This window comes from Scyliorhinus torazame, chromosome 17, assembly GCF_047496885.1.
Source record: "Scyliorhinus torazame isolate Kashiwa2021f chromosome 17, sScyTor2.1, whole genome shotgun sequence".
Classification (NCBI taxonomy): domain Eukaryota; kingdom Metazoa; phylum Chordata; class Chondrichthyes; order Carcharhiniformes; family Scyliorhinidae; genus Scyliorhinus; species Scyliorhinus torazame.
In genome coordinates, this window is record NC_092723.1 from 95,764,956 (window position 1) to 95,788,481 (window position 23,526).

A 23,526-nucleotide genomic window follows, 5' to 3' on the forward strand; every position below is an offset into this window, starting at 1 on the left:
CCAACATTGAGGGCATTTAAAAGTTTATTGGATAAACATATGGATGATAATGGCATAGTGTAGGTTAGATGGCTTTTGTTTCGGTGCAACATCGTGGGCCGAAGGGCCTGTACTGCGCTGTATCGCTCTATGTTCTATGTTCTATCACCGCTTGTAAAAGTGATGATATCTTGCTGTTAATGAAATGTAGCTAAATAAACTGTACCGTCTGTTGAAATATAAAGAACTATAATGATTAGTTATTGCTGAATCATTACTGCATCCTGGTCAAGTGAGTTTGTTGTTCAAAAAGTTCTTAACTTGCCACTATCAGACATATCTGCTTTTCCTGACAGTGTGAATGTTTTAGATAGCGTTTCAGGAGATGTCCGAACCCCAGACAAATTAATTGATGGAATAAATGACACAAATGATGGCAGACACATGTGGTTAGCCCCAATTCTTCCTGGTTTGGTAAGAAACAAATTTTCTCTCCAACGGTTATTCTGACTTGAAGAAAATAAAATCCAATTATGTGCACTTGTAAAACTTGCTGCTTACTATTTACTTGCGAGTAGTTGATTTTGGGTTCCCTTTTATGTTCACCTCACAACTCAACCTAATTGTATTTAGCCTTGTTCTCACATGAAGAATTGGTCTGACATGCATCATACACCTCCACAACTTTGTCCAAATTAGCCTTTAACTAGCCCCTCTTTTGCTAAAACCTCGATCCATGCTTCCTTCTCAGCCATCCTACACCACAGTGTGAGAGATCTTGTGGTGCAGAAAGGATGGATTGAACATTGAGAAGGAGGTGGTACAGTAAAGGCTGACAATGCTTAGGGCAGGTGTAGCCACCTAAATTGGCCAACTCCCGATTTAAAATGGCGAACGGCAAAGGCTGATGGGAAAGTCAGCCAACAAGACAGAAACCGGCAGGTCCAGGTTTGCTGTGTATTAAAACTCTGCAAAAGGCCAGACAACATTGATACCAGCGACCATCACCATAACAATGTAGCAGCCATCTGCATACTGATGAGCAATCCCCGGGAACAATAAGTAACATTTGGGACACACAAAGCAAAGCCAGACTCCCCGGTGCCAGCAGGAGCCAACACAAAGGAGGTGAACGAGCACCTCAAGACCGCCCATCGATCAGGGAACCGCTCCAGTATTGGAGAAATCGAACCAAGCGATTGGGACAAAGTCCAATCACTTGGGACCAGGTACAGGGTCCGGCCCAAAAGGCGGGAAGCCCCTGAGGACTATAAGAGTTAAGCCCCAAGTTCAAATCGCTCTCTTCACCTCTGCGTCCTGCCTCGGTCACCCAGTAACACGAACCAACATTGACCGTGACCGGTGCATGACCCCCGACAAAGTAAGTCTTAATTCAACGCTCGCTACGAGATAGGCGCTCCTAGCTACCAATCCGTATCAACTTCGAATCCCGCAGACTCAGAACCCGAACGAAAGGCCATTTGTTCCCCTGACCTGGTGGGCCAGTCCGAAGTTAAGTACAGGCCTGTTAGTTATAGAAGTAGCTTAGACGTAGAATTTGTGCATGAGTAGCGATTACTGTGTATAATAAATGTGCTTTGATTTGAATCTTACTAATCGGTGTACTGGGTTATTGATCATTTCTCAGACTTGAACCTCGTGGCGGTATCATAAAAATACCTGGCGACTCGAGAGCAAAGGTAATAAAACAGAGCAATTGTACCAAGACGAAAGTTAGCAACATTATTTGGCGACATCTGACGGGATCCGATCTAGAAGTGGCATAACCACTCCGGGAGAACCCAAGAATTTGAATTAGAGATCCAATTGGGAACAGAAAACCACAAGCGTTCAAGGAGTTTTGATCAATACTCATAATTCGGAAGTGTGTGTATGCATGCGTAACTAACAGGGCCATAAGGTAAAAGTGATAGATTCTTTGTTGCGACAAAACTGTCGGCAGTTTGTATATCGGAAAATAGCGAAAGCCATACCCGTATTTACAGCACCGCCTTAATACCCCTGTCCCAAATTTGAAGAGCAGCATTCGGATAGGAAAGATGGCAATGCAACGCCTCATGAACCCAGAGGAATTTGCGGTCGCAGCGACCAGCAGCAGTAGAGTGGGACAATGTCCCATTTGGGAGGAAGAGATCAGGAAATATCTCAAAGGGAAAGGATGGCCCCTTTGGAGTGAATTCTGTGACAACGAGGAATCAGGCCCCGGGAGTATAGGACATACTTGGTGGGAGAACCTGAGCGAGATCCACAAAAGAGCTTAGGGAAAGCTCGCAAGCCGATGGCAATCGTGTCCTGCTTGGCACAATTGCGAGGCACAGAGGAGGTTGTTAGGATGCTCCGGAAAGAAGTAGAGGGCATACATCGAATGAGTAAGGTCGATGTAAGCGAGGCAGAGCGAGAGAATTTAGAATTGAGGAAATTGGCAGCAAAAGATGGAGAGGTGGAGAATGCCAAAAGGGCACAACAGTCTTGTCTGGCACACTTAAGCAGCTTCCAGTCTCAATATGAAAAGGCCTATCAGGACACGCAACGTGCAGTCCTGGTACGTGAAGAAACAGAAAAGCAGGCAGAAGCATTGCAGAGACAGTGCAGCGACCTAAAGGCAGCGTTAAGAGCACTCCATGCTGCCACCACAGAGCAAAGACAAAGCACGCTAGATTACGCAAAGTGCCGGAAGCAGATTGCAGAGCTGCAATCGCTGCTTTCAGTTCAGAAAGGCTTCCAGGAAACCTTTGGAGCGAAATTAGATCAGGAAGACGGCCCTGATTGGGAAGAATTGAATGAAACAGCGCAGAGATATGTTCAGGGAACATGTGCGCAGGGAAAGCCACAAAAGAGGAAAGCGCCCCAGCCCCCCACACAGCAGATAGTTCAGACTCCAATGAACCCCGTAACCACCCACCGCACAGCCACATCGGACGATGCGGAATTTCTATACTCCACCCCTAAACAGTAACCCAATTACGGGACACGGGCGATAAGATCACACCGTTCCTCCCCACCTCAGACCCCCACCATTTCTTTGCCACACTAAAGCATCAGGTGACCATGTACAGCCTGGATGAGCGAGAGCATGTAAAACTCACAGTTTTAAGTTTAGACCCTTCAGTAGCAGCAGCCCTTCCCGACCCACAGAATGTAGGAGGAGGCACCCTTGCAGAAATGCATACCGCGATCCTGGATGCGATCGGGTATAACCGGGGTGATCCCGTAGATGGCCTCAACAAATGCAGGCAAAAGACACGTGGCCCACTACAGCCACCATCACCCTCACCGGCTTTACAGGCCACTCACAGCAGGGACACATCACAGCCCCTGTACCCATTAAAATCGGTAACATTACCACCAAGCACCCCGTGGTTTTAGTTGACCTGCCCCACACAGCAGAACACATTCTGGGAATAGACTTCATGAATTCCCACAGTCTTAAATTTGATCCAGTCAACCAGTGTGTCTGGAAAATGGCAAAGTCTGCAAGAGCCCCCGCATCGCTCAACATAGGAGAATGCGTGAACAAAATTAGCGCAGTAGGTGAATTTTGGTTCAACCCGACCACGCTTAGTACAGACAAGCAGGTTAGGGCAGTTCTGCAAAAGAACAGGGCAGCATTCGCGACCCACAAGCACGACTGTGGACGGATGACTGGCTCCGTACAAATAACAGGACCTGACCCGAGACCCCAAAAACAATATGGATTTCCCCAAGAGGCAGAGAGAGAAATCTCAAAGGTAATAGAAAGCTTATTAGAGCAGGGCGTACTTAGATCAGTAGCCTCCACTAATAATGCCCCGATTTGGCCAGTGAGAAAGCCCGATGGATCATGGCGACTGACCATCGATTACCGGGAACTCAACAAATTCACCCCCGCAGCAGCCCCCACAGTAGCAACAAGTCCCAAGACCATGCTCAAGCAGGGACTCAATTCCCGATTCTTTACGATTTTGGACGTCAGTAATGGATTCTGGTCCATTCCATTGGCAAAGGCGTGCCAGTACAAATTTGTCTTCACTTTTAAAAATCAGCAGTACACGTGGACAGGCCTGCCACAAGGATTCCACAACTCCCCCTCCATTTTCCACCGACAGCTGGCAAATGGTTTAGCCAAATTCTCTCGCCCCGAATGTCTGGTCCAGTACGTAGATGACCTACTACTGCAGACAGACACCTAGGAAGAGCACATTGAGCTTCTGGCCGAACTCCTGGAACTCTTACACCCAATCGGTTGTAAAGTCAACCCCAAAAAGGCCCAGATTTTGGAAGAAAAGGTGATATATTTGGGAACAATTATCACAGATGTTAAACGCGAGATCGAGCATAAAAGGATTGACTCGATTGCTAAATTGCCCCTTCCCCAGAACGTTTCAGCCCTCCGGTCGTTTTTAGGACAGGTTGGCTACTGCCGAAACCACATTGACGGTTTCGCCAGCAAGGCAGCACCCCTCCTAAAGAAAGGAGCCCCCTGGGAATGGCTTCCGCAGCATACGGATGCTGTGGATCCGTTGAAGCAATCACTCATAGCAGCTCCCGCACTACAAGTTCCAGACCCGCTTTCCCCTTACGCTATAGAGGTAGCAAACACAGACCGCACCCTTTCGGCCGTGCTCCTCCAGGAGCGACCTCCAGAATTTTAGATGCTGTGGAGCAGGGATTTTCAGCCTGTGAGAGGCACTTGCTCGCAGTATTTTGGGCAGTCCAGTATTTTTCGTATATTACCGGACTGAACCCCATCACAATTCTCACCGAACACACCCCCACCCAACTTTTACTGGGCAGACGACTCAAGGACGGTTCAGTAAGCCAGATTAGAGCAGCTAGATGGACCCTTCTCTTGCAGGGACGGGAAATCACTGTTAAAGGGACAAAGACGCACACCTTTTTTGCCAACAACTTACAGTACCCCGGAACCCCCCATGAATGTGAAATTATCTCTCCACACCACAACACAGGCCCCTTTATTGCTAAAACCCCACCCAGAAAGATAGGTAGTTCAACCCAGAGCACACAGACACGTGCGAGCCCATAAGGATATATGTGGATGGACCTTCCACAGTATTGGATGGGAAGCGCATAACAGGTTGTGGTATTTATGTTGAGGACGCACAGGGACGTGCCCTAGAGGAAATATCGTTAAAACTTCCAGGCCACTTAGGCGCGCAGGCAGCAGAGCTTGCGGCCATCGCATATATAGTGGAACACCCAGATTCCTTCCCCAGCCCAGCAGACATATACTCGGACAGCCTCTATGTCTGCAACAGCCTCACGGAATTCCTGCCCCTGTGGAAAGCAAGAGGCTTTGTTTCCGCAGACGGAAAACCCCTCCCCTCAGCCCCATTGCTCTGTCACATCTTAGAGAGAGCACAGAACAGGACTTTTGGGATAGTCAAAGTTCATAGTCACCATTGTTCCTCCCCCCCCCCGGAAACGTAAAAGCCGACGCACTGGCTAAAGCAGGTTCCAGGCATGGATACTTTTGGACACCCCCCGAAAGCGCGCCAGTGAATGCAGTTCAGGTCTCACAGACAAAGATCGAGGATCTAGTGGAGGCCCAGAAGCAGGACAGCAATCTCAGGGAGATTGTAAAAGGAAACTATCCAGCACCCTATGAGAGGTTTAAAAATGCTCTGACCACATATGACGGCGTGGTGTTAAAAGACACCCTTTATGTGGTTCCTGAACAGGACAGGAATCAACTGATTTGTTTATTCCACGACGGTCAGGGAATCGATCCCACTACAGCCCACCTCAAGCAGCTTTGTTGGTGGCCGAATTTAAAGGAGGATGTAAATCACTACATCGAGAATTGTCTTATCTGCGTCCAGAATAATCCGGACAGATATGCCAAAAAGGCTCAATTTAACCACACCCGACCCGTTAATGGCCCCTGGACTAACCTCCAGATTGATTTTATAGGACCATTGCCCCCTTGCAGGAATGGTTATAAATATGTACTCGTGGTGATAGACACGTTTACGAAATGGGTGGAAGCATTCCCAGCCAGGACAAACACGGCAAAACCCACAGCCAAGATTTTGACCCACCACATCTTTACAAGATGGGGACTCCCCCGCAGCATTGAATCCGACCAAGGTTCCCATTTTATGGGACATGTCATGCAGAACGTCCTCACGATATTTGGCATCACCCAAAAATTCCACATTGCATACCACCCACAGTCGAGTGATATCGTGGAGCGTATGAATCGGACCCTAAATTCCACCCTCAGAAAAATGGTCCAGCAGAACAACACCACTTGGGACTCAGTCCTCCCTTTTGCGCTGATGTTTTTGCGCAATACAATTTCTACTTACACAGGTTACACCCCACACACTCATGACCGGACGCCCCATGAAAAGCACAGAATTGTTATTAGGTTTAGACTTGACCAGCCCAGAGGTGACGGCCCTCACACACGAGAAAGCAGTCGAGCAATTAGTGGAAAACGTTAAAAAGGCTCAGCTAGCAGCCGCAGTGAAATTGGGCACAAGAAAGAAACAGAGCAAGGCTTGTTTCGACAAGTGCATGCGACTGAGTACAGTATGGGACAGCAAGTCATTCTCTCCGTATACAACCCCAGCACATTCCTGGCACCAAAGTACTCTGGTCCGTACTCCATTGCGGACAAAGTAAGTAAGCCCTTCCGTATACAAGATAAAGTATCCCAACGGAAAGACTGCGTGGTTCCATATCAACCAGCTAAAAGCATATGGAACACAGTCTAACCACTCACACCACGTCATGCTCGACGCAGCACACCACACCCCGCCCACAGCCAACGTAACCCTACCATCCCCCAACACATCCAGCCCAGCCACGGACTCTACCTCGACTCCACCCCCGAAATATACACTCCGCCCCGGAACGCCCACCGACTGCAGCAGCAGAGACAGCGACTGTGACTCGGACGATAGCCACAGCACACCTCCCTACTATCCCCATGCAACAGGACCCACACCCAGCGAATCTGACTACAATTCGAGTGATCCCTTCATTATCACTTTCCTAAACAAACCCCACCACCGACCTACCATGACGACCCCGATTCCATCCCCACACAACTAGACACCACCTATTGGCACAGAGATGACTCGTTCAGACTCGTCCGGAATGACGAGAGCGACCCCAAATCACACCATGCAGCCCTATCAGCCCTGATATATTCAAGAGTTTGGCATCCGGGAGAAGATGACGACCTTGAGTCTGACTCCCAAAACGAGAACCCCTTTGCGACCCTGTCCGCAACCGATAACTGAGGTGTCCAGATAATATTTTAAAAGGAACCGCTTGGGAGAAGTGGTGTCCTTTCTGATTGAACCTGCAGCATGTTTTATGTTGTTTGTAAGTTTGTTAAATGTTGTTTGTCAGACCGCAAAAAAAATGTTCACGATTAAAGTGGTGTGAATTGTCTCAAGCCAGGACAGTTGGTAGGATTATGTATAAATGCACTGCAACAATTCATCACGGCTCATTTGATAGCACCTTCTAAGCGCAAGATAATAGCAGCAGATTCATTAATAATAATCATTTATTGTCACAAGTAGGCTTACATTAACATTGCAATGAAGTTGATGTGAAAAGCCCCTAGTCGCCACATACCGGCTCCTGTTTGGGTACACAGAGAGAGAATTCAGAATGTCCAATTTTTTTTCTGGACCTGTGGGAGGAAACTGGTGCACCCGGAGGAAACCCACACAGACATGGGGAGAACATGCAGACTCCGTACAGACAGTGACCCAAGCCAGGAATCGAACCTGGGACCCTGGCGCTGTGAAGCAACAGTGCTAACCACTGTGCTACCGTGCTGCCCATTCATTTGACCCTCAGCTGCAGTTGACTCTTTCAACCCACTCACCATCTTGACTTGGAACTATATTACTGCTCCTTTGCTGATGCTGGATCAAAATCCTGGAGCTCCGTTCCTAACAGCACTGTAGGTGTACCTACATCACATGGACTACACTGGTTAAAGCTGGAGGCACGTCACTACCATCTCAAGGGCAATTAGAGATGGGTAATAAATGCTGTACTAGCCAGCGATGCCTACATCTAAATTGCCTAGCTCTAAATTTAAGAATATGTTGCTTCATTGTTGATTTTGTTATCACATGGCCGATGGTAAGTCCTAAAGGGAAACTTGAAACAGCTGCCAGAATGGTTTTGCAATTTGTCTATTATGAGGATGTTTTCCAAAATCAGGAAGTAATTTCTCGGACCAATTGAGATGATTCTTTATTAAAGTGAAACATTTATTAAAATAAATATAAAAAATTACACTTAAACATAAGAACGCTTTGACACAGCCATTAACAGTGTTTAAACCTTTCCAAACAGATCTTGGCTTAAAATAAACTCAGCTTAACATCCCTTCAAATGGCAACAATCCTTTATAGATTTTCTAATCTATAAAATTGCAGTAATTTTACCTCACAATACCCTGCTGCTCTTCAGGAGTTCTTTGAGGGTGACAGCAAATTAGCTCTCTAGTCCATGCTCTGATTTTGTTGAAATCTCACCAGCTACAGTCTCTCACAGTCTTCAGTGTTTTTAAATCTGTTCAGTAAGAAGTCTTACAACACCAGGTTAAGTCACCAGGTTTTTAGTCCAACAGGTTTGTTTTGAATCACTAGCTTTCGGAGTGCTGCTCCTTCCTCAGGTGAATGAAGAGGTATGTTCCAGAAACATATATATAGACAAATTCAAAGATGCCAGACAATGCTTGGAATGCGAGCATTAGCTGGTGATTAAATCTTTACAGATCCAGAGATGGGGTAACCCCAGGCTAAAGAGGTATGATTTGTGTCAAGCCAGGACAGTTGGTAGGATTTCGCAGGCCAGATGGTGTGTGTTAAATCTGTTATTCTCCTTTGATTTTACCCTCTACAAACATTTAGAAGTTCCTTTCATCCCATAATTGATTAACCCCCTCCCCTTTTTTTTACTTTACGGCTACTATATTTTAAAAGTAAACTTGTCCTATCTTTCCTCATCTTCATTATTCCAATTATATTCCCTTTTGAAATTCAATAGCCAACTTCAAACCACCTCTTTCTTTGCCCTTAGGTAAATTCTTATGCAAGTTCTTCTGGCACCCTTGGTTCATCAACACATCAAACCACTTGCCTTCACGCTTCCCCCATTGATGTTTGACATTTGCAGGCTTTCTGTCTCTAATTTCATTAAACCAGCCCCTTTATCTGTTCTTCCAATATATACAATATGACAGTGATATTCCAAAAACAAGAAAATAGCGCAACTTATTTTTCCTGATAATTTGCCGAACAGAGGAAATAGCTTCTTTATATCTACCCTCACAGAATCATAGTAAAAATACAGAATGGGCCCTTCGGCTCATTACGTCTGCACAGCCGCATGAAAGGCACCTGATCTGCCAATCCCAATCCCATTTGCCAGCAGTTGGCCCATAGCCCCGAAGGTTAAGACGTGCCAAGTGCTCATCCAGGTACTTTTTAAAGGATGTGAGGCAATCCGCCTCTACCACCCTTTGGTTAAAAAAGATTTTCCTCAAATCCCCTGAACATCCCGCCCCTCACGTTGAACTTGTGTCACCTCGTAACCAACTCTTCAACTAAGTTCCCTATCCACCCTGACCATGACCCTCATAATCTTGTACACCTCGATCAGGTCGCCCTCAGCCTTCTCTGCTCCAGTGAAAACATCCCAAGCCTATCCAGTGTCTCTTCATAACTGAAACGTTCCATCCCAGGCAACATCCTGTGAATCGACTCTACACCCGTTCCAGTGCAATCACATCATTCCTATAATGTGGTGACCAGAACTGAACACAGTTGTGGCCTCACCAATGTTCTATATAACTCCAATATGATTTCCTTGCTTTTGTAATCTATGCCACGATTGATAAAGGCAAGTATACCATATGCCTTTTTCACCACCCTATTAACCTGTCCTTCTGCCTTCAGAGATCTATTTATAAACACCAAGGTCTCTGTTCCTCAGGACTTGAGGTACCATTGAATTATTCTTGGTTCCTTTCCTTTATTCGCAAACTTTATTTATTTTAAAACTGAACCTAATTAGGCTATGGTTACTGTTGCCCTGTAATTCTCCTACTCTCATTAATTATTTACCCCATTTCATTCACTGGAAGTTGTTGGACTAGCGGTCTAAAAGATATCTTCATAGGATTTGGAATAAACCATTTTGCCCTTTGTGCCTCGTCAGCTCTTCAGTGATATTGTGGCTGATCTGGGACCTAATTCCATATATCTGCCATTGACCTGTATCCCTTTTGGTTAACAAAAATCTATCAATCTTCAATTTAGAATCTAGCATTGTGTGCTGTTTGTGGAAGAGAGTTTCAATCTTGCCCCACACATTTGTGCGTAAAAATGTTACCTAATTTCATTCTTAGTACTCTAACAATAATGTTTGGACTCAACGTCCTATTCCTATGCTCCCAACCAGTGGAAATAGTTTCCATCTACTCTATCTGTTCATCTTAATGCCTTGAAATCACCCCTCAAGGATCTAAGTTCCTGGAATTGCAACCCTAGATTCAGTAACCATTCCTCATGAATTAACACTTGGAGTCCAGGTAGCAATCTGGTAATTACTTGCAGTCCCTTCAAGTCCAATATATGCTTCCTAAATTCCGATTTCCAAAATTGCTGACAGTACTCTACTCGTGGCCTACCAGAGCTTTCATTTATGTGCTCTCTTGCATTCTATTCCCCTAGCTTATAAAACCATCATTCTGTTAATCTAACCAGTTTTTGACATTTTAATGATCTATAACACATGTACTCTTTGTCCTCTGTTCTAATCTTTTTAGGTTAAAAAGTGGATTAACTCACATTGACCCATGGTTCTGCCCATTCACTTAATCCATCAATTTCTCTTTATAATTTCTTCATAATTTTGAGGTTCCATCAACACTATGCAGTGCGACCTATTATTGTGTCATTGGTAAACTTGAATATGTGGCTTTGTATCCCATTATCTAAGTTAATAAATATCGTGAATATTGAGGTCCTAATGCTGAGGAACACCATTCGTCATTTGCTGTCAATTACAGTTCTTACCCATTGTCTCTACACTTTATCTCCAGTCTCAATCAGTTTCCTAACCCAGGAAATATTTTGCTTTCAATTCCATGAACTTCAATTTTAGCCAATAGTCTCTTATGAGGGACTTCATTGAATGTCTTCTGGAAGTCCCTATAAATAGCACTCATAGACATTCTCCTGTCCACTACTTTAGTCACCTCTTCAAAACATTCAATCAGTTTTGCCATGCATGGTCGACCTATCCTTTGTAAATTGATGCTGGTTCTCTCAGACCAGTTGTAAAAACATGTTCATTTTGATTCCATGCAACTATCAATTCCAATTAGTATTGTGAAGATTACCTTTTTTCATATCCTTCTGAACTCCCTTTCCAGATGTTTATACAACCTCTTCCATGAAATCCTTCATCATAGCACCAGCAACAAAACATATAATGCAGAACTGGTTATAATTACAAAAAGGAAGGCGGTGCAGTGGTTAGCACTGTTGCCTCATGGCGTCGAGGACCCGGGTTCGATCCTGGCCCCGGATTACTATCCATGTGGAGTTTGCACATTTCCCCCATGTCTGCGTGGGTCTCACCTCCACAACCCAATGATGTGCAGGGCAGGTGGATTGGCCATGCTAAATTGTCCCTTAACTGGAAAAAAAGAATTGGGTTCTTTAAATTTAAAATGGAAATTACAAAAAAGGTTCGTGAATCGGCCACTACTATCACCGTCTTATTCTTGAGGCTTCCTGCCTTCTTAGCCTCAGGCTTCATCATACCTTGTTCCATAGTGCCAGTGTGTGGCTGAATGCCATCTTCCTCTTTGTTACTGTCCAGTTAACTCGATCCAACCCAACGCTGGGGAATTTCCTTGGACGTGTTTTGGCCTCTCAGAAAGTGCACCTGAAGCCCTGTTTATGCACTTTGTCCAGTAAAGGTGTACAATTTTCATAATTTTACACATGACCTGAACTCAGATCAAAGCATCTGAAACTGGTGTTTATTTATTTTAAATAGACGCTGGTTAACTGTTAAGATGGCTGCCAAGCGGTCATAGAACCTTTGCTATTCAGAGCAGACTATCAAGCTTCTGGAAAGTTCAGAATTGAATAACCATGGGTGGGGCCACCCCCTGGAATGGACATACCATGACGAATGTTATCTGTGGTATTGATACCTCTCATTGTTCAAAGCTTACTCAAAATACAGTGCAAGCCTCCACGTTTGCAATTCAACCAGCTATTCAGAGGTTAAGTGTCAAAGACCACCATTTATCTCCCGTTGTGTATCGATGGCCTCTCAGTTTTAAGCCATTCTGTATAGACGATGATTGGTGACCATGTGACTGAAACTGGCTTCTGATACTGTGATCCTTTCCTATCTCAAGACCCAGAAGAGAGCAGAGCAGACTGTATTAGAACACTAACAAGACAACAGCTGTAGAGAAAGGCTGTTCCGTCTTTGCCTTTTAAAACCCATCAGTTGTCAGCCAGTCTGAGAACCAGACTCTGAAACTAGCTGCCAGTCATCAAGCAACCAAATTACTTGACCTGTTCCAGCTTCAAAGCCCATTTGAGAATCAAACACCTTAATATGTGACTTAGAAACGTATGTGTTAGACTCACAAGCACTTAATTGGAATGCACACTCCATGGGTAAGAAAAGCCACACTATTTCCATACAAAACATACTGATTATGGGCAGGAAGAGATCAGATACCTTCTGCCTGTGACAACATAGTTTCTGTTTTTTGTTGCCAGCACATGATGGTCTTTTGTCCTTCTGCTGTTCATGTAGATGGTTATCAACTTCTATACTTTAACATTACCATGGTGTCCTGTACTGTCTGGCACTAACATTTTGGCTACCATATAGAAACATAGAAAATAGGAGCAGGAGGGGGCCATTCAGCCCTTCGAGCCTGCTCTGCCATTCATTATGATCATGGCTGATCATCCAACTCAATAACTTAATCCCGCTTTCCCCCCCATATCGTTTGATCCCCTTTGCCCAAGTGCTATATTTAACTTTGGAAAGTATCTTTGGAAAGTCAGTGCCAGAAAACCCTCATCATTCTCAGTACAATGTGGCCAATTGATCCTTGAGTGCAAAGATCCTCCGCTCCACAGAATCCATTTTCTGACAGCTGCTGCTTGTGAAAAGTATAGATTCTTGGGAGACTTTGTGCAGGGTTTAAAAGCGAAACACATGTGATTGCTACTTTGGCATAGTTGGAAGTGAAACCAAACAAGAGCTGTGGAAAATGGATGACTAAAGAGAATGTTATGGTCAACCATAAGAGTTACATAGAATCAACAGTGCAGAAAGAGGCAATTCAGCCCATCGAGTCTGCACCAGCCCCTGGAAAGAGCACCCTCCACCCTATACCAGTAACCCTACCTAACCTTTTTTTTGGACACTAAGGCCAATTTATCATGGCCAATCCACCTAACCCGCACATCTTTGAATTGTGGGAGAAAACCGGAGCATCCGGAGGAAACTCACGCACACACGAGGAGAACGTGCAGACTCCGCACAGACAGTGACCTAAGCCAGGAATCGAACCTGGGACCCTGGAGCTGTGAAGCAACTGTGCTAACCACTGTGCTACCATGCTGCCCATTTGTTACCTCCAAAGAACTTGCCTTTCTCATCTTTGCAATAAAAATAAATCATATTATCATGTATTATTGTGAAAGCTGTGTGAGTTGTTGAATCTAAACTGTATATGAGTTGTTCCTTCTGTTACAGGTGAATCGTGTCTATGTCATTTTTGATCAACCCATTTCTATATCAATGATTAAACTCTGGAATTATTCAAAAACATCTCATAGAGGAGTAAAAGAATTTGGGGTATGTTATCTTTCTTTTAAGTACTCCTGAGTAATTAAACTGGTTAATTGTATGCTCCTTAGTAGCAATACCGAACTTGCGTTTAATGGATGCACACACATGAGCATAAGACTCAGGAATCCTAGTTGTAACTGGCCACTTTCAGAGCAAACATTTGCTTAATGAGTGTTTTATTGATGATGCCACAATAGGAAAATTTTGGTCTGCAGTCATTATTTTTTAAATAATGAAAGAACGAATTTGAATGATCAGACTCCGAAATTAATTAATCACAATTGTCATTGACAAATGTAATGCATATGCAAGTGAGCTGAGAAGATTCTTTTAACCTATGTCAGCATTGTTTACTGTGATCTATCAATACAAGAAATACAACCAATTCAGTATTTGGGTGTGTCGATGTTATTATTCCGTATTTTTCTATTATTTCACAGCTACTTGTTGATGATTTATTAGTTTACAATGGAATCCTAGATACTGTGAGTCAAGTGGCCCGAGGTATCCTTCCAACTTGTGATCCTGTTATTCCATATCATACAATCCTTTTCACCAATGACGAGAAGATGACACACAGAGAGAGAAATACCGTTATAAGGTACATTGAATCCAATCGGTTATTTGTTGTTCCCAAATTAGGTTTCTCAACCTTGTATTAGTGGAACCAAGTGAGAATAGTGCCACTTAGTTGGAGAGTGGAGGGACAGGTATTGGTGGAAAACAGTGTGGTTGTCATGTCAACAGATGGTGAGAAGGGATAACGCACCATGGTCAGAATGATCGAGAATGTCATTTGGATCTGCTCTTCATGCTATGATGGGGCAAGTACTTGACTGATGAGGTTCATATTGAAAATTTGTAACTAGATTAGGGCAGCACGGTAGCATAGTGGTTAGCGCAATTGCTTCACAGCTCCAGGGTCCTAGGTTCGATTCCCGGCTTGGTCACTGTCTGTGCGGAGTCTGCACGTTCTCCCCGTGTGTGCGTGGGTTTCCTCCAGGTGCTCCGGTTTCCTCCCACAGTCCAAAGATGTGCAGGTTAGGTGGATTGGCCATGCTAAATTGCCCTTAGTGTCCAAAAATTGCCCTAAGTGTTGGTTGAGTGGGGTTACTGGGTTATGGGAATAGGGTGGTGTGGGCTTGGGTAGGGTGCTCTTTCCAAGAGCAGGTGCAGACTCGATGGGCTGAATGGCCTCCTTCTGCACTGTAAATTCTATGTAAAACTCTCTGTAAGATGATGCAGGCAACAATGCATTCAATGACTTTGTACAGGAAAGGAAGATTTGGGGTGTAGGTGGTGGTTTGCCACAGCAGAAGGATCAAAGGTGAGGTTTTCAGAAGTGGATGATGATGAATGTTTTGTAAGGAATAGTAACTAATGAGTGGGAACCATTTGCAAAGTAGCCAGCATATGGGAAGGATACTTTGATCATTTTATGGGAATAGACTCTTGAGGATGGGTCTTGGGAATGCTGAGGCATCATGCATTGAAGATTCATTGGTACTGGAGAAGTGAATAATTATTTGCAAGAATTCTAATGGTGTGCATTAGATGTTGCTGAGGAGTTAGTTTTATAATAGCTGTCATCCAATCAACTCTGTTGGGGGGAACCATTTTCAATGTTTTCATGAACAATTTCTTGGTTGTCAGTACACACTTCTGTGATGGAGGAGCCCACACTTAAGTGCAAAAGACAAGGCTGAAGCATTCTCAATAATCGTCAGCCAGAAGTGTTGTGTGGATGATCCATCTTAGTCTCCCCCAGAGGTCCCCAGCATCCTAGATGCCAAGCTTCAGCCAATTCGATTAATCTCACATGATAACAAAGATCAAAGAACAAAGAAAATTACACCACAGGAACAGGTCCTTCGGCTCTCCCAGCCTGCGCCGATCCAGATCCTTTATCTAAACCTGTCTTCTATTTTCCAAGGATCTACTTCCCTCTGTTCCCCGCCCGTTCATATATCTGTCTAGATGCATCTTAAATGATGCTTTCGTGCCCGCCTCTACCACCTCCGCTGGCAAAGCGTTCCAGGCACCCACCACCCTCTGCATAAAAAACTTTCCACGCACATCTCCATTAAACTTTCCCCCTCTCACCTTGAAATCGTGACCCCTTGTAATTGACACCCCCACTCTTGTTGCTATCCACCCTGTCCATACCTCTCATAATTTTGTTGACCTCAATCAGGTCCCCCCTCAACCTCCGTCTTTCCAACGAAAGCAATCCTACTCTACTCAACCTTTCTTCATAGCTAGCACCCTCCATACCAGGCAACGTCCTGGTGAACCTCCTCTGCACCCTCTCTAAAGCATCCACATCCTTCTGGTAATGTGGCGACCAGAACTGCACGCAGTATTCCAAATGTGGCTTAACCAAAGCCCTATACAACTGTAACATGACCTGCCGACTCTTGTACTCAATACCCCCTCCGATGAAGGTAAGCATGCTGTCAGCCTTCTTGACCACTCTATAGACCTGCATTGCCACCTTCAGGGTACAATGGACCTGAACTCCCAGATCTCTTTGTACATCGATTTTCCACAGGACTCTTCCATTGACCGTATAGTCCGCTCTTGAATTATATCTTCCAAAATGCATCACCTCGCATTTGCCTGGATTGAACTCCATCTGCCATTTCGCTGCCCAACTCTCCAATCTATCTATATTTTGCTGTATTCTCTGACAGTCCTCCTCGCTATCTGCAACTCCACCAATCTTAATGTCATCTGCAAACTTGCTCATCAGACCACCTATACCTTCGTCCAGATCATTTATGTATATCACAAACAACAGTGGTCCGAGCACGGATCCCTGTGGAACACCACTAGTCACCTTTCTCCATTTTGAGACACTCCCTTCCACCACTACTTTCTGTCTCCTGTTGCCCAGCCAGTTCTTTATCCATCTAGCTAGTATATCCTGAACCCCATACAACTTCACTTTTTCCATCAACCTGCCATGGGAAACTTTAACGCCTTACTGAAGTCCGTATATATGACATCTACAGCCCTTCCCTCATCAATTAACTTTGTCACTTCCTCAAAGAATTCTATTAGGTTTGTAAGACATGACCTTCCCTGCACAAAACAATGCTGCCTATCACTGATAAGTCTATTTTCTTCCAAATGTGAATAGATCCTATCCCTCAGTATCTTCTCCCAACAGTTTGCCTACCACTGACGTCAAGCTCACAGGTCTATAATTCCCTGGATTATCCCTGCTACCCTTCTTAAACAAAGGGACAACATTAGCAATTCTCCAGTCCTCCGGGACCTCACCCGTGCTCAAGGATGCTGCAAAGATATCTGTTAAGGCCCCAGTTATTTCGTCCCTCGCTTCTCTCTACTGAGAGATAGATCCCATCCGGATCTGGGGACTTGTCCACCTTAATGCCTTTTAGAATACCCAAAACATCCCCCTTCCTTATGCCGACTTGACCTAGAGTATTTAAACATCCATCCCTAGCCTCAACATCCGTCATGTCCCTCTCCTTGGTGAATACCGATGCAAAGTACTCATTAAGAATCTCACCCATTTCCTCTGACTCCACGCATAAATTCTCTCTTTTATCTTTGAGTGGGCCAATCCGTTCTCTAGTTACCCTCTTGCTCCTTATATGCGAAGAAAAGGCTTTGGGATTTTCCTTGACCCTGTTAACCAAAGATATTTCATGGCCCCTTGTAGCCCTCTTTATTGCGCGTTTGAGATTTGTCCTACTTTCCCGATATTCCTCCAAAGCTTCATCAGTTTTAAGTCGCCCAGATCTTATGTATGCTTCCTTTTTCATCTTAGCTAGTCTTACAATTCCACCCGTCATCCATGGTTCTCTAATCTTGCCATTTCTATCCTCATTTTCACAGGGACATGTCTGTCCTGCACTCATCAACCTTTCCTTAAAAGACTCCCACATTTCAAATGTGGATTTACCCTTAAACAGCTGCTCCCAATCCACATTCCCTCGCTCCTGCCGAATTTTGTTACACTTGGCCTTTTTCCCAATTTAGCACTCTTCCTTTAGGACCACTCTCGTCTTTGTCCATGAGTATTCTAAAACTTACGGAATTGTCATCGCTATTCCCAAAGTAATCACCGACTGAAACTTCAACCACCTGGCCGGGATCATTCCCCAATACCAGGTCCAGCATGGCCTCTTCCCGAGTTGGACTATTTACATACTGCTCTAAAAAACTCTCCTGGATGCTCCTTAGAAATTCTGCTCCATCTACGCCTCCAACACTACATGAGTCCCATTCAATGTTGGGGAAGTTAAAATCTCCCATCACGACCACCCTATTGCTCCTACATTTTTCTATAATCTGTCTACATATTTGTACCTCTACTTCACGCTCGCTTTTGGGAGGCCTGTAGTAAAGTCCCAACAATGTTACTGCACCCTTCCTATTTCTTAGCTCTACCCATATTGTCTCAGTGCTCGAATCCTCCATCGTGCCCCCTTTAATCACAGCTGGGATATCATCTCTGATCAGTAATGCAACTCCTCCACCCCCTTTTACCTCCCTCTCTATCCCTCCTGAAGCATCTATACCCTGGGATATTTAGTTGCCAGTCTTGCCCTTCCCTCAACCAAGTTTCAGTAATACCAATAACATCATATTCCCAAGCCCTAAGTTCATCTGCCTTACCTGCTACACTTCTCGCATTGAAACAAATGCACCTCAGACCACCTGTTCCTTTGCATTCATCATCTCTTCCCTGTCTACTCTTCCCATTAGTCACATTGAGTTTATTATCTAGTACCTTACTGGTTTTAGTTGCTGCCTCTTTACTGACCTCTACCTTCCTCATCTCGTTCCCATCCCCCTGCCACATTAGTTTAAAACCTCCCCAACAGTGTTAGCAAAAGCATCCCCTAGGACATTGGTTCCAATCCTGCCCAGGTGTAGACCATCCGATTTGTAATGGTCCCACCGCCCCCAGAAACAGCTCCAATGTCCCAAAAATCTGAACCCCTCCCTCCTGCACCATCTCTCAAGCCACATATTCATTCTGACTATTCTTGAGTTTCTACTCTGACTGTCTCGTGGCACTAGTAGCAATCCTGAGATTACTACCTTTGAGGTCCTACTTTTTAACTTATCTCCTAACTCCCTAAATTCTGATTGTCGGACCTCATCCCGTTTTTTTACGTATATCATCGGTGCCAATATGCACCACGACAACTGGCTTTTCACCCTCCCCCTTCAGTATGTCCTGCAGCCGATCTGAGACATCCCTGACCCGTGCACCCGGGAAGCAACATACCATTTGGGAGTCTCGTTTTCGACCACAGAAACGCCTGTCTACTCCCCTTACGATTGAATCCCCTATGACTAAAGCCCTGCCAGTCTTTTTCCCGCCCTTCTGTGCAGCAGAGCAAGCCACAGTGCCATGAGCCTGGCTACTACTGCCTTCCCCGGTGAGTCATCTCCCCCAACAGTATCCAAAACGGTTTGGAAAGAGATGACCGCATGGGGACACCTGCACTGCCTTCCTGCTCTTTCTCTGCCTTTTGGTCACCCATTCCCTGTCTCCCTCACCAATCCTAATCTGCGGTGTGACCAACTCACTGAACGTGCTATCCACGACCTCCTCAGCATCGCGGATGCTCCAAAGTGAGTCCATTCGCAGCTCCAGAGCCGTCATGCAGTCTAACAGGAGCTGCAGCTGGACACACTTCCCGCACGTGAAGGGATCAGGGGCATCGGCCGCTTCCCTGAACTCCCACATTGAGCACGATATCAAGAAACGGCTGAAGGCATTGGATACTGCAAAGGCAATAGGCCCTGACAATATCCCAGCAATAGTACTGAAGATGTGTGCTCTAGAACTTGCCACACCCTTAGCCAAGCTGTTCCAGTACAGCTACAACACTGGCATCTACCCAGCAATGTGGAAAATTGCTCAGATATGTCCTATACACAAAAAGCAGGAAAAATCCAACCCTGCCAATTACCGCCTGATCAGTCTACTCTGAATCTTCAACACGGAGATTGAAGGGTTATCAACAGTGCTGTCAAACGGCACTTATTTAACAATGCCCACTGATGCTCAGCTTGGGTTTCACCAGAGTCACTGCGCCTGACCTCATTGCAGCCTTAGTTCAAACATGGACAAAAGAGCTGAACTCCAGTGGTGAGGTGAGAGTGATTGCCCTTGACATCAGGGCAACATTTGATTGAATATGGCATCAAGGAACCTAAGCCTAACTGGAGTTACTCTGCACTGGTTGGAGTCATACCTAGTACAAAGGAAGATGATTGTGGTTGTTCGAAGTCAGTCTGGGACATCACTGCAGGAGTTCCTCAGGGTAGTGCACAAGACCCAAAAATCTATAGCTACTTCATCAATGATCTTCCTTCCAACATAAGGGCAGATGTCGGGATGTTCGTTGATCACTGTACACTGTTCAGCACTATTCGACTCCTTAGACACTGAAGCAGTCCACATGCAAATGCAACAAGACCTGGGCAGGATGTATGCTCGGGCTGACAAATGACAATTAGTGTTCGCGCCACAGAAGTGTCAGGCAATGAGCATCTCCAATAAGAGAGAATAAAACCATCGCCCCTTGACATTCCATGGCATAACCATCACTGAATTCCCCCACAATCAACATCCTGGGATTACCATTGGCCAGAACTGAACTGCATCAGCCATGTAAATACTGTGGCTACAAGAGCAGGTCATAGGCTAAGAATCCTTATTTCATAGAATTTACAGTGCAGAAGGAGGCCATTCGGCCCATCTAGTCTGCACCGGCTCTTGGAAAGAGCACCCAAGGTCAACACCTCCACCCTATCCCCATAATCCCACCCAACCCTAAGGGCAATTTTGGACACTAAGGGCAATTTTATCATGGCCAATCCACCTAACCTGCACATCTTTGGACTGTGGGAGGAAACCGGAGCACCCGGAGGAAACCCACGCACACACGGGGAGGATGTGCAGACTCCGCACAGACAGTGACCCAAGCCGGAATCGAACCTGGTACCCTGGAGCTGTGAAGCAATTGTGCTATCCACAATGCTACCGTGCTGCCCTTAATCCTGTTGCAAGTAACCCACAACCTGACTCCCCAAAGCCATCTACAAGGTACAGGTCAGGAGTGTGATGAAATAATCCCCGCTTGCTTGGTGTACGCAGCTCCAATAACACTCAAGAAGCTCAACAACGCAGTGGCACAGTGGTTAGCACTGCTGTCTCACGGTGCCGAGAATCCATGTTCGATCCCGGCCCCAGGTCTCTGGCCGTGTGGAGTTTGCACATTCTCCCTGTGTGTGCGTGGGTTTCACCCCCACAACCCAAAGATGTGCAGGGTAGGTAGATTGGCCACGCTAAATTGCCCTTAATTGGAAAAATTATTTTAAAAAAGAACATCAACACCATCCAGGACAAAGCAGCCCACTTGATTGCTACCCCTTCCACAAACATTCACTCCCTCCACCACTGACGCACAGTAGCAGCCATGTGTGCCATCTACAAGATGCACTGCAGGAACTCACCAAGGCTCCTCAGACAGCACATTCCAAGCTCACAACCACTACCATCTAGAAGGACAAGGTAACAGATACATGGGAATACCAACATTTGGAAGTTCTCCTCCAAATCCTGACTTGGAAATATATCACCATTCCTTTAATATCACTGGGTCAAAATCCTGGAACTACCTCCGTAACAGCACAGTAGGTGTAGTTAGGGGCTGGTTTAGCACAGTGGGCTAAACAGCTGGCTTGTGCAGATCAATGCCAGCAGCGCGGGTTCAATTCCCGTACCGGCCTCCCTGAACAGGCGCCGGAATGTGGCGACTAGGGGCTTTTCCTAGTACCTTCATTGAAGCCTACTTGTGACAATAAGCGATTATTATTATTACATGGACTGCAGTGGTTCAGAAAGGCAACTCACCACCACCTTCCAAGGTCAATTGGGGATGGGCAACAAATGCTGGCTGAACCAGTGAAGCCAAAACATCCCATAAAAATGAATTTGAAAAACCCAGAAAAAATGATAACATATTCAATCAACTGATGCTGCATGCCAACATTTCAGAGTTATTAGTGACTTCCGCAATATTTCTCTCCAATCAGCTGTTTATGAAAATGCATGTGTTGGACAACCAGTGTGTTTTAAAAAATATTTGTTCATGGGATATGGATTTCATTGGCAAGGTCAGCATTTGTTGCCCATCTCTAACTGCCCTTGAATTGCGTGGCTTGCTCGGCCATTTCAGAGGGCAGTTAAGAGTCAACCACATTGCTGTGGTCCAGAGTCACATGCAGACAGGTGAGGACAATAGATTTCCTTCCCGCAAAGGCATTACAACAATTGATGATTGTTTAATAATCACCATTACTGAGACGAGGTATCAGTTGCATTTTATTTTTTGAATTTTTTTTTTTAATGGGGTTAAATTCCAACTGCTGCCCTCGTGGGATGTGATACTGTTTGACCCACCCTACAGTACTTGTGTAGCTACACCCACATTGCTGTGAGAGAGAGTTCCAGGACATTGACCCAGTGACAGTGAAGAAACAGCAATTTATTAGCAGAGCTGGGCCGAAAAATGGCAGATGGAGTTTAATCCTGATAAGTGCGAGGTGATTCATTTTGGTCGGAAAAATTTGAATGCGGATTACAGGGTCAACGGCAGGGTTCTGAGGAATGTGGGGGAGCAGAGAGATATTGGGGTTCATGTCCACAGATCTCTGAAGATTGCCACTTAAGTGGATAGAGCCATGAAGAAGGCCTATAGTGTGTTAGCGTTTATTAACAGGGGGCTTCAGTTTAAGAGCCGCGGTGTTATGCAGGAACTGTACATGACCCTGGTGAGACCACATTTGGAGTATTGTGTGAAGTTCTGGTCACCTCACTATAGGAAGGATGTGGAAGCATTGGAAAGGGTGCAAATGAGATTTACCAGGATGCTGCCTGGTTTGCAGGATAGGTCTTATGAGGAAAGGTTGAGGGAGGTAGGGCTTTTCTCTTTGGAGCGGAGGAGGATGAGAGGCGACTTAATTGAGGTTTATAAGATGATGAGGGGGATAGATGGAGTGGACGTTCAGAGACTATTTCCTCGGGTGGATGTAGCTGTTACAAGGGGGCATAACTATAAGATTCAAGGTGGGAGATATAGGAGGGATGTCCGAAGTAGGTTCTTTACTCAGAGAGTGGTTAGGGTGTGGAATGGACTGCGTGCTGTGATAGTGGAGTCGGACACTTTAGGAACTTTCAAGCGGTTATTGGATAGGCACATGGAGCACACCAGAATGACAGGGAGTGGGATAGCTTGATCTTGGTTTCGGACAATGCTCGGCATAACATCGAGGGCCGAAGGGCCTGTTCTGTGCTGTACTGTTCTATGTTCTATTTCCAAGTTAGGATGGTGAATGGCTTGGAGGGGCATTTCCAGGTGGTGGTGGTGATATTCCCATGTATCTGCTGCCCTTGTCCTTCCAGATGATAGCGGTCAGGCGTTTGTAAGGTGCTGTCTAAAGAGGCTTGTTTAGTTCCTACAGAGCATCTTGTAGATGGTACACACGGCTGCTACTGTGCGTCGGTGGTGTAGGGAGTAAATATTTGTGGGTGCCAATCAAGCGGGACTGCTTTGTCCTGGATGGTGGTGAGCTCCTTGAGTGTTGTTGGAG

The 23,526-nt window shown here is 45.3% G+C and overlaps 1 protein-coding gene across 6 annotated transcripts in view; it reads left to right on the plus strand.

Annotated features, from left to right (window-relative positions):
- Positions 1 to 23,526, plus strand: part of katnip (katanin interacting protein) — a 333,986-nt gene that overhangs the window by 280,220 nt on the left and 30,240 nt on the right. For all 6 annotated transcript variants that reach the window (XM_072480763.1, XM_072480761.1, XM_072480758.1 and 3 more), the window contains 3 exons: positions 314 to 453; positions 13,783 to 13,884; positions 14,319 to 14,479. In XM_072480763.1, coding sequence (XP_072336864.1) covers positions 314 to 453; positions 13,783 to 13,884; positions 14,319 to 14,479 — 403 coding nt within the window. The remainder of the gene's footprint in view (positions 1 to 313; positions 454 to 13,782; positions 13,885 to 14,318; positions 14,480 to 23,526) is intronic.